Source organism: Haliaeetus albicilla, chromosome 2 (genome assembly GCF_947461875.1).
Source record: "Haliaeetus albicilla chromosome 2, bHalAlb1.1, whole genome shotgun sequence".
NCBI classification, from domain to species: domain Eukaryota; kingdom Metazoa; phylum Chordata; class Aves; order Accipitriformes; family Accipitridae; genus Haliaeetus; species Haliaeetus albicilla.
In genome coordinates, this window is record NC_091484.1 from 60,651,762 (window position 1) to 60,664,006 (window position 12,245).

Genomic DNA, 12,245 nt, shown 5'->3' on the forward strand with positions numbered 1-12,245 from the left:
TTCTGTTTGCAGCCCCTACCCTCGCCCCAAGGACATGATAGCAGGCTGTGAGCTTCTGGAGTCAAGAATCAGTCCCTTAACTGCCAAATCAATCTCAGTGAACTTTGGCATCTAATTGGTGTGAATGAGATGACAGGGATAGCTGACTTCTGTGACCTCTGCAGGATAATTGTGTATCACGTGTTGTGTGAATAAAGGGGTGTGCCATAGCTGCAAAAATGGGAATTGACACCATTTTGCTCTTTAACAACATCCACTGGTATGTCATCCAAGTACATTAACATCTGTCACCCTTCATTTCTCTTCTGCTTACCTCCCACATACTTCGTTTATTTGCATGATGTAACTCGGCGAGTTGAAAAGTTTGATGCTTAGAATTGTTGAAACTCTTGTTCCAGCTTATTTTCATAAATGCAAGTGTAATTATTAGTCTGCTGATACTCTTTCCATCTTTACTAGAGCAAGACAGCTGAACAGAGTCAGCAGAACACCTGGGCACGCTCCTCCATGTGTTGCTGTATTGGAACTTGTAGGAGGGGCACATTGACATAGGTCTACATTACAGATAAGATACTTTTCAAAGGAATAGGTTCTTCAGTGGTGCAAACTGCCATGTACATTTTTAGGACTGAGGTCTGCTCTCTGATGTTTGGGTTTTGGTTTGTTTTTTTTTAATTCTTTTGAATTGATTTTGTGGTATTTCTTTCTCAATCAAAAATGAGTAGTATTGAAAAGGCTTTAAGCTAAATGGGTTTTATGTTATACACTTGTGAAAGAAGTATTATTCCCATGTTTTCATTTCATTAAAGCTTTTGTGTCTGGCTGTAAACCAAGCTTGTGCCATGTTTTACTCCTCATGGAAGGTTTCAGAGCAATCCAAGCTGAAGAGCATCATCTTACTGCATTACTTCAGTCAATTCAAAAGTTGAAATGTTCATGCTTGTGTTTTAAATTACGTATTTAAGCCTCTTTCTTCTGGAGTTGAGAAGAAGGTCTAACACAGACAGTATGAGCTTGCTTTCCCTTCCTTTGGTTAGGATAGAGAGTTATCCTATTGCATAGAGAAGCTGTATGGTACTAATTATGCTGTAGGAAAGCTAGCACATACTGTGTGTGTGTGCTGGAGCTTGATTTGTTCTGCTCTCATCTGGTCTGTGGGAATTTATTTGACAGTTGAAGGGATGTTTGAGCTGGCTGTTAAGTACTACGGGAGCATTAGACAAATGGGACTGAAGATACTGGTCAGGAGAAGGTCTGTCCAAACATCTGTCTTGCTAACTAATTATACTTAATATAGTAATACTCAGTAAACCTTTTGCTAAGAAGTTTGACTCTCCTTTTACAGCTGCAGTTATGCTGTAAAGCTTTTAGTACAGGTACAGTCATACTTCTTATGCTGGTACAAGGCAGCATGTACTTCAATAAGCATCCTAAATAAGTATTGGAATATAGGCTAACAACATAAGTACTTTTACCATGATATATTCAGATCCATAGTAAGAAAGACAGGAAATACAAGTTTATGCTGGCACCGTTAAAATGGCAACACCTTTTAGTTTCACAGGGACTAATCTGTGTGAGTCACTGATGATGAAAAGGTTATGCTTGAAGAATCTGGTTCAATAACTATTCTATTTAGATGGAGCCTTTCCTGGGCTTTGGACCAAATTTTAATTTCTAACTTAAGGTATTTGTAAGTTAGAAGATATTTCAAATGCCTCTGGATTTCTTTTGATGTGTTGAATGTGTTCCAAAGTCAATAATGGTTTGAAGGAATGGGTTGTGTTTGACAGAGTGGACTTCAGAAATAGTACAATTTATTATTTACCACTGTAAATCTTTGCTATGGGAAAGTCATAGTTAAAGCCAAACCTGATTGTGTCTGCAGGGAGGGCAATGCAAGGGAAGTAGGTGAGACTATTTTCTACTACAGTGATTAAGAAACAGAGCAGTGCACTTTAGGCTGTGAATTAGTTTGGAAAGGTAACATTTCAAGTTGTGGAATAAGCGAGAAGGGACTAAAGCACTTACTGTGAGCAGCTTGCTTAAACACAACATTAAGCTACATGGGAGGTCTGTTTAGCAAAAAAGCAACAATTAGGATTACAAACATTTTGCCTGTTAACATCTAAAACTAATTTCCTGGCTGTGACTTCATGGCAATATCTGTAACATATGAAAGACCTAAACGCAAACATTGGTCAAAAAATCTAGAAAATATCCAGAAGTATGTTTGTATGTGATCCCTGGCTGGTTTCTTTGAACTATCTCAACTTTTCGGCCTCTCATTTTCAGGATAAGCTGTGAAATGTAGCTTTCCAGTTATGCCTGGCTGTGAAATTATGTTTTCTAGGAGCTGGCAAGTCCTTTAACTGTGCAGACTCTCTTCTTTGGTTGCCCCATGTAATGAGAGACCATGTGTTTGGAAACATCATAAGAGGTTAAGTACATTGGCTTTCCTTCCGACCACTCCTTCCTCCCAGAAGTCTCAGATGCTGCTTGTAGGGTTTTGCTCTAGAGCACAGCCCCTGTCTTTATTTGGGCTGTGGCTGCCTTGCAAGGGCTATGCCTGCCCCGGTGCTCACCAGACTCAGCGAGTGCAGTTCTCTCTGAGCAGGGTTTCTGTTTTGCTCATAGCTTGTGCAGAGTGCAGCAACTCATTTACTCCCTGACTTGAGTTACCGTGATCCTGTTAAGTCCCAGCTGCATTCTTTACATTGGCTGCCTATAAAGCACGGATTAATTTAAATTGGTAGTTTTGATTTTTAAAGCGCTTAATAGTATAAAGGTTGGCTATGTTTGAAGATCATCTTCAGCCTTCACCTTCTGGGCATCTGTGGTTGGCCACGGTTCACTGCATAATGTTTCCCACCCTCTTGCTCTAAATTGGGATGTATACTCATCATTACGAGGGTGCAACCTGCTTTATTTCTCACCTTTTTGAAAAAGCTTCTTTTTTTTTTTTAGTGTGTAATGGAATTTGATTACTAACAACAGTTCTGTACCTTCTTTCCCCCCTTCTTTGAAGCCGTTTGACAGGAATCCAACAAATGCTGTCTTAGCAATCTTGCTAATAAGTGTATAGCTGCTCAGTGGTAAAGCAGGGCACTGTGCCTTTGGCAAGGGTCTGGATAATGAGCCCTGCTCAGCAGCACAGCAATGTACGGGACAGCAGCTCTTCTCTGGAGGTCCGTAAGTACAGAGACCCATTTTGGGAGAGCATTTTGTGTTTAAAACCCTTGTATTCTAATCTTCCAGAAGAGCCACATGTTCAAAGCATGAGCCTGCAACTGCAATATACATACGTCAGACTGGGCGACTTCTAGGACATCAGCTGTGATCTGCTCTTCCACTGCAGCAGTGGTTGCATCTAAAGGACTGGTGAGACAGCTGATGCACCTTCCCCAAGAAGGCCAGTTAGAGCTCTGTTCAATAATCTAAAGGCTGGACTGAGGGTCCTAACCTAACCCCCAAGGCTTGAGAAGGAAGAGGCTGCTTCATAGTGGACCTGAAGAGAATGACAGTCTCTTTACATCCATCTCATCTGAAAAGCTTGTTTCTTTACGGATTAGCGCTCCCTCCCCCTTGCCCAAATGTACCTGTGAAAACAATTATCTGTTTTAGGCCAGACTACTTAGTACTCTGAATGAAGCCAAAAGGTGTGTTTGTGGGGAGTGTGTCTGATGAAGAGACTGTGTTAACAAGGTGGGACATCAGCAGGCTACGTAATGCATGAGGAAATGTTTCAGGGTCTGTCAGAAGAAAACCCTGTCCAAATAAAAAGTGTTTCCACAGACTGGTTTGGGTCACAGAAACAGCTTATTTTGATGATGAAAATGTTCCATGTGTCCATGCTCCTACTCAGAGTCTTTTCTGTATTAACATACTGCCATATGACGTGAGCCCAGCAGTTTAATTATGTTTTGCATGGGTATCTCCTTGAAGCTTTTATTGTGTTGTTTTTAAAGATGTTGGGGTTTTTTTAATGGGATGCTATCACTCTGCTCTCTAGGATGATCGGTTCTCTCTGCTTTGCTCTGCTTCTAATCTTATACCATAGCACCTTTCACATTATTTCAGGTGAGAAGGGGACTATTATAAAATGCTTTTATGGTGCTGTCAACATATTTTATGCCTTTCCTTCTGCATCATAATCTTTATGGTCTGAGATTTTTCTCTGCTCCTTAAGAGAAATCCATACGGGACTGTCCTCCCTGACCTTAGAGCAGCTGCAGTTAATGCCAAACCCAGGAACATGCAGCAGACGCCCCTCGCTCACGGATCTGGTAGAGCATGGTCTCGGTAGCTTCTCTGTATTTTGTTCCTCATTCTCAGCTTTATTCCTCTGCTGGCCCCAGTACTGTCTCTTCCTTGCTGCTTCAGAAAAGGTTTTTTTGGTTTATGCCCTCCCCTTATGCTAAACCCTCGTTGCTACAATCTGTGGTGTGAGTTTCTTTCTCTCCCTAGAAGTAAATGAATTGCTTCTCTTATCAGATTAGTCCTGCTTGATTAACTCCTCTACCAAGGAAGCTAGGTGCTCAACATTGATCCTCCTGGAAAGGTGAGAACTTGGAGCACTGTGGTGGGACGCTGCTCAGTGGCTTATTATGTGTCTGTCAGATGCCATCATTTGTGGAGGGCTTGTGCAGGCAAGCAGTTGTGCAACGGCGTTGGAGCTGCCTTCTGCCTGCCCTGCGTCTGCCCCTGGCTGCCAAGTTTTGGGTGGAGCAGGCAGCGTCTCTCCGTCTGTACCCACTCAGTCTTCCCTTGTGTCTTTTTTTTCCCCTCTCCTCTTCACAAATTGAGTCACCAGAGGACTAAACTGGGTGGCTTTATCCACTTTGTCCTCCAGTTTGCTGGCAAACAAGACAGTTACAGGTCCACCAGTCAATGAAGGGGGAAGGAAGAGAGGGATACAAACACAGACAATAAGCCACATGCACATTTTCCTAAACTGTGGTTGTGGGGAGTGTGTCTGATGAGGGGACTGGTGTGGGAGATCAGCAGGCTACATAATGCATGAGAAAGTGTTTAGAAAACACTTAAATAACAGGGGGAGACCATCTATTTTTTTCCACTTGCTAACGCTCTGGGAGCTGCACTTGTCAGCAGCCCCAGGAGCCGTCTCAGCCCCGTAACACACTTCGGCTGCCTCAGAGCAAACCAGTACGAGGGTAAGCAGGGAGCTGCATTTGAGTTTTGTCAGGCTAGTGGCTGACAGGGGAAGTGCCACGAGGAGCGATACAGGATTTTTTTAAGGACATTACTTAAATCCAGGATGCAGTTTCAAACACCACAATTCCTCAAGTAACAGGAGCTCGTACAGAAAGCACGTTCTTCTCCCTCTACACTGGGGCCTCCAAAAGCATCATCGTACAACTGGGTCCAGTTTTGAGGCTACAAACGTATACTCAGTTTTTCCCCTTCCAACAGATCCAGTGCCATCCCACTCTTCTGCACCCTGGGGTGTAAGCGCAGCCCAGCGCAGAGATGCTGCAGCTTCTAGCATGTGAAACAACTTGGAAACTTCTGCTCCAAAGCACTTTACGATGTAACCAGATCAAACTATCATTTTTCCTTCCACACAGAGCTTTGGTATGACTGAAGCATGCTCATCATTGTGCTTAACTAAAAGCAGATGGTTTCCATTGTACCCTATAAAGAGGTGATCATAATTGCACAGTACAATTTGATATTTTAACAGCCTCCCACCCCAAACACAAAGTCTTTGGCATAGCTGATGCACAAATAAACTTCTGTCTAAGACTGACTACTGAACTAAGTGGAAATACTTAAGAGTAAAGCCCTTCAAGGCAGAAAACATTTTGGTTTTGTTATGCAATTCCAGTGTGAAGGAAGATAGGGCCCTGACCCAGAGTGTGAAGTTCAATTTAGCATTATGTGCCAGGTTGAAGTAGGCACTAATTAATCAGACCTGCTTGGGTAGAAAGGATTCTTATGCACCACTTGAATCCAAGCTGCTGGGGTAAGCAGGCACATCTCAGGAATATGGGACTTTCTCTTAACCAGAATCAAACATGACCCTGTTATCCTCAGGTGGTGGAAGGCAAACTTGAATTGTTGTCAACCCCGTAACTGCAGGTAGCCTGTGCATCTGCCTTGGTATGCCAAATGTGCTGTAGACATTAGAGTGACTGAGATATTCTTGTAACAAAATATTTTTATGCATCCATTTAAAAATACATAAAATGGAGAAGAAACTAGAGTGCTCTAGCTTTGGGCTTCCTACACAGAGGCAAGGTGAAATAGCAGAAATGGAGAAATGTAATGAGTTAAATCACCTTCCAGGCTTGTATGCAAGTGCCAAACATCTTCAAATCTCAAGAATCTCACAAGCGCCATTTATTCCAATTGGATACACATCACTAAATAAAATGAGTCACTATGAATGAATCAGATTGAGTGGGAACAAAGTAGGAGCTCTATAAACTCAAAGCATATTGGGCAATAACTAAAACGCCTGCAAATATTCAGAGCACTAGGTAAGAATGAATTTATGCCACCTTGCAAAGAAGTATTTTTTGTATCTTAATACTTACAACCAAATAATTATTTTATGTCATATCACTGATGGAGATGAGACTAGAAGCTGTGAAAAGGGAATATCATTAGGAAAACTAAGATCATGATATTGTTTACTTTGGGAAAAGAGAAAAGCAGTTACTATTTTATTGAAGTTATAGCAACAACTACACCTAAGCAGCTGCGTGCTCATTCTGAAACTGCATTCTGTTCAAACAGCAATTGTTACATTTTTTTTTTATTAGACAGTAAATGGATGGCTAGGCAATTCTCAAAACAGAAACCTGTAAATCCATTTATAAAATGTGACTGACAATCAAGAAGCATCACTTTAACAGATGATTTTTTCTAAAATTAGGCATTACAAAAAATGGAATAGGTCATTCTGTCTGGCTTAAACCATTTTGATTATTTTGTTAAATCAGGAAAGGGAATATTCAATTTAACATGTGCAAAAGCTAATATTTACATTGTTCAGTACATAGAGGCAGGATTGCGTTAAGAGAAACTGAAAGAGAAAGAGAATAAACTATTCTCAGGGTCCACTGTAGATAGAACAAATATTAATGGGCTTAAATTGTAGTAATGTAGAGTCAGGTAAGGTATTAGAAAAAATCTTTCTAATGATATAGCTAGTGAGGCATGGGAAGGAACGGCACAGGGAAGTCATGGAACTACCCTCCCTGGAAAAGATTAATCCAATTTTCGCCAATGTTTATCTACAGTTGAACTGCTCTGGGACAGACTATAACTATCTCTTCAAGTCCTTTCCAGCCCTGTTTTCTAACAGTTTTAATAAGGCTATTGTTAGTGATTTTAATCTCACACAAATCGCCTTTGCCACTTGAAGATGCTGCTCTCAAGCTCTTCCTCAAGCACTTGTTCATGCACATTCCCTTGTTGTAGCATGAAAGTAGATCTCCGGTCAGTCTCATGCAGGAGTAAACCAGCATCATTGTCCAGATTAGATTAAAGACAGCACACTGCTCTGTCTATGCAGCCTCTGCTCTTTGCTACCACGTTGCATTGTAAAGGATATGCTGATTTCCAGAAACAATACCTGCCATACAGAAATCAGGACAGAAAGGAAGACATGAAACAGACATCTCCTTTAAGTTAACTGCTGTTTTTTTTTTTTTCCCCATTAAATATATGAGAGTTTGAAAAAACCAGGTGGACAGCACATATAGAGCAGACACTGGATACAGGTGGGGTATGGGTCCATCAGAATGCAATGAACCCACTCACTGCTGGGACTTGCTAACTAGTATTACATTGGAAAAGAAGAGGTAAGCACAAGGGAGGGAGCTGGAAATTCAGATTATGCATTTAGGTTATGTAGCTGACATAGAAAAATATTGTTTCCAAGAATTTTTAATTTAAACATTTCTTTTGCCGCAGTCCTTGCATTAATAAGCCAGTTGGATCTCCTACCTTGAGTATCATTATTGCCTTCAGGTTTTCTTCAGGTGAGAGGGGGAGAAAACATTTTATCAGAAAAGATATTCTTTTCCTATGAATTCTCATGTACACAATTCTACTAAAGGTCCTCCAGCTGCTTGCTGAAGTCAGCAATGCCTGTCAAACACAGTGTGCCCTGTAGCAAACTCCACAAAGAGGAATGGCAATCACCCTTACAATGCAGAAGAGGCAGGAGGGAAACATCACCAGCTAGACGGCTTGGGGATGCCCCCTGTGTCGAGAGGCTGGGATGAGGAAGATGTCCACAGGTACCAGCAGGGTCTTGTAAATCTCGGCTATGTAGCTATATGAAGACAACTTGGAGTGTCAGCTAGAGAATAGTGCTGTAGGGGACTGCAGGAGTAAACCACCACTTCAGAAGTCAGGGCTGGCTTAAAGCTTACATGTAGTATACTTACTGGAAAGTTGAATCTGAGCATGTCCAGAAGTCTTAGGATAAAAGAGAGGAAAGCCTAACTATGTAACACTTCAGCTGTTGAATAGTTTGTTGGAGCAGGAGAACCGGAGCAGGTTTTTAGATCTGGCATGTTGTGCTAGTTTTGTGTATTAGAAGCTTTCATTTTATGCTATGAGGGAGGTGGCACTGAGAAATTACCTACCAACAACCACGTACATCTGTATTATAAAAGCAGTGCAAGAATTTGGCAGCCTGTTCAGAGGGCTTGGTAGATGGTTCGCGTGTCATGCACAGAGAACCAGCCAGGGAGCTTGCTGTCTACCGTGGCTAATGTGTCCATGTAACTTGAGCAGCACTCCTTGAGCACCATGTTCATACTGAACCCTAAAGAGCTGGAGCAGCTGTGTGAAGTGCACACTTAGGTTAATACTAGAGACATCATTAAGTGAGTAATTAAGAAGCTGAATCTCTCCCCTCCCTATCGCTTCAACTACTTGCAATAGAATAGCTCCTCCACCATCTTCCCTGTGGGGATGTCTACTTTATCATTAATTCTGTCATCTGTATTTTACAGGTAAAAATATTGCTGAAAATATTGTATTGCTACATCTGTGGAATAAACTGAAAGGAACTGAAAAGTATTGTGTATGTGAAAAACACATGTATTAAGAGAATTAAAAGTTAGTCACAATGAAGACAAAGACCCTTTTCTGCCATTTGCCCACAATGTGCAGCACAGGCTGTATCATGTGCTGAAAGCCCTGACAATCAAAGCCTTGAAATTCTAGAAAGAGAAAGCCCTTCCTCCTCCCCATGAATTATTTGGGCTTATTCCCAAGTACTTTTTAAATAACTGGTTTAGCATAACATATTACACACATTAGCAAACTTCTGCCAATCTGTCTATCAATTAACTATTGTGGACGATCTTCCTGGTTTTGTAGTGATATTAGGATTTAGTCCATAGAATCGTCAATTACAAACCTCCGTATTTGCTCTCAGAGCACAACCTAAGCCCCAAAACCCAAAGGCTAATGTTTCAAGCCACTTAAAGTAAGCATGGAAGAAGCAGGGTAAATCTAATGAAAAAGTTTTAAGTTTCTTCTTATTTTTTCCTCTGCGATATAGGCTCCATGTTCATTTTAACATCCAAAATTCATCTGTGAGTGATCAAAACCATAGTTGAAACACAAGAACAAAGGATTTACCTAGTGAGTCACCAAAGTGCTTTATTTTATAAAGCCTTGCTCATGTTTGGAGTGTAATCTAAGCACTAAAATATACAATAACGAGTCTTCCTTGCCTTGTCCAAATAAACAGTTTATCAACAAGAATGAGTGACAAAACTGCTACACAGACAAAAAGAATACTCTGCTGTAAATGTCTAAAACTGTCTAAAAATGTACACTCGGCCGCAATTAAATATGTAAAAATGTACACTCCAAGTATGTGTACCTCATTTTTACTTCAGGGTCTCCCTGTGGCCTCATACTTTAAGAAGCCACAGCATGCTTCAGAAAATGAAACTTGGCTGAGAATGCAGACAACTGGGGTATATAGGGAGGGGACAAAAAAAATATCAAGCCACAGTACCAACTTATTTAAATACATACAATACAAAAGTATACACATACATTACAGTGCTGCAGACATCACTAAGTCAAATGTAACAAAAAATCCTGTAGGAAAGGTCGGGGAAAGGAGAAAAAAATTAGTACACAGCAACAGGTATAGTATTGCCTTTGGCCGCTGAAGAGAGTGTAATGGGTTGCTATTGTATAGGCTCCTCTGAAGTAAACCACTACGTACATTATGCACAGTTGCAGGCTTAACAGCACTGACATTAGTTATGGAGAAGGCATGCTGGCACTCCTGATTTGAGTTATAAACGATGATGGGGAGGGTTTGACTTCTCTTACATTGCCTACAAAATCTAACAATTTCAATAAAGAAATTTTAAAGGCACAGCTTTAGCACAGTGTATAAGTAGATAAACTTTTAAGCATATGTAAATTTGTCTCTTTCAAGCATGGAGTCTTTCAGGAAAAATACAAGAAGAGAAGAAATACAATGTTGTTTAAAAATTTTAAACAAGTTAAACATGATCAGCACAGTTTTAGGCAATGTACTATACAATCAAACTTGAGTAAACGGTAGGACAGGTCATTTTGATGCTAAAAGACGACCTTGGGAAAAATCCCTCTGAAATATCCTTTCTCATTTTATTGTAAAAGAGTCTATCACGGAGGTGAGCGAGACATTCAGTTTAGTACACTACTGCACATTACACCTTGGAAGATGACAAACATTACTTCATTTGTACTGCAAAATAACTTTACATGTAAACTCAAAAGTCATATATTGTACACGGCTCTGAAATTCAGAAATATCCCTGCTTTCCTAATAATGTAAACAGTAAAATTCAGGGTTCATTTTTGAGGGATAATCTATAATAAAATACCGCTGTTTCAACAGTACAACATAAGCATTTGAACTTCAAATTCCCAGTAAATTACAAGGGAATGGAATTTCTATCAGTGTGCACATCTTTCATGATGGGTGAAAGATGAGCTACTATTGCCCAAAACTATGCACTTCTTCAGATAAGCTTTTCTTCCACTTGTAACATTATTAGTTCCTATATTGCAAGAATATAAAACAAATGAAAACTTCAGGTAACAAAGTGAAATAAGCAAAGCTTTCCCTTAACATAAGTTTACTGTAGCAAAAATGTACATATAGCATGAATTACGTTAGCTCTTTGTAAGATAAGAGACGCCGGCTCTCAGATTTCTGAGAGGTTGAACTTCCTGATGCAATGTGCTGAAAAGAAGACAAAAATGGGAGAGAGAGAATAAAAAGGAAGAAACCCAACTGCTAGGAACGAAATGGGAAAAGCCTCCGGCACCAAGGGCTGTTGCAGCTGCTTTTTTAAGGAGTGCCAGTGTGCAGGGTGTAAGTGTAACATTCGCAGTAAGGTTTTTATTATTATCATCATCATCATGAAGAATACTGTCATGTATCTTTTTAGTTCAAAATATAAACTGATCCACAGTTTACAATTTGATATCAATATTGTAGATTTAACATGCATTTACTCTTCCCCACCCCCACCCCACACCTCTTTGCTCATTTATTCCGTTTCAGCTGGTAGCATCAGAGTATTACTGTCACAGTGCACTCTGAGTAAGCTGTTCTATTTATTTAATTTATTTTAACTTTTTTTTTTTTTTTTGCACACACAAAAGAGTCAGAAATAGCTAGAACTATGCTGGGAATATCAGGCAGCTGTTAAAGCGAGTACTCCACCCCACTTCAGTCATCTTTGCCAGCAGATGTAAACAAAGGGGTTGCTTTCTGCAAGATGAGCGCTTCTCTGAGTTCCTTTTTTTCCCTACACTTGTAGCCACTGCTGCTGTCCCCAGGTCTTGTGTCTGTCCTATGTAACATGATAGGTTACGTCAAGATGTTGGCAATAAAGTCCAAGAAGCGCTTTGAATACTGTTCAGGATTAACAGTTGAAATTTCTGCACCAGCCTATACAGAGAATAGGGAGGGGAGAGGAAAGAAGGAAGAACCAGTGTTTTATTTGATGCTTTGTCACCGAGAGTGTTACTTACTCAATGAATTTCATGTGCAGTCTCAACCAGACACTAGAAACACAAACTGTAATGGCCCTCAAGCAGAATCTTACTGATGCCTTTTTAGGCTTCACACAAGTACAGTGATACTCAGTACTCACCACCGTAATTGTAGGACACCCATCTTCCATTTCTGAAACACATTCTCTTTACTTTCTGTACTTCTCTTTACTTTCATTGTA

General features: G+C 40.4%; 1 protein-coding gene across 3 annotated transcripts in view; it reads right to left on the reverse strand.

Moving 5' to 3' along the window:
• Positions 1-9,625: 9,625 nt before the first annotated feature.
• The window catches only part of PIP4K2A (phosphatidylinositol-5-phosphate 4-kinase type 2 alpha), a 113,841-nt gene continuing 111,221 nt past the window's right edge, over positions 9,626-12,245 (reverse strand). For all 3 annotated transcript variants that reach the window (XM_069776847.1, XM_069776857.1, XM_069776837.1), the window contains one exon: positions 9,626-11,959. In XM_069776847.1, the coding sequence (XP_069632948.1) occupies positions 11,879-11,959 (81 nt within the window). In that variant the 3' untranslated portion in view covers positions 9,626-11,878. The remainder of the gene's footprint in view (positions 11,960-12,245) is intronic.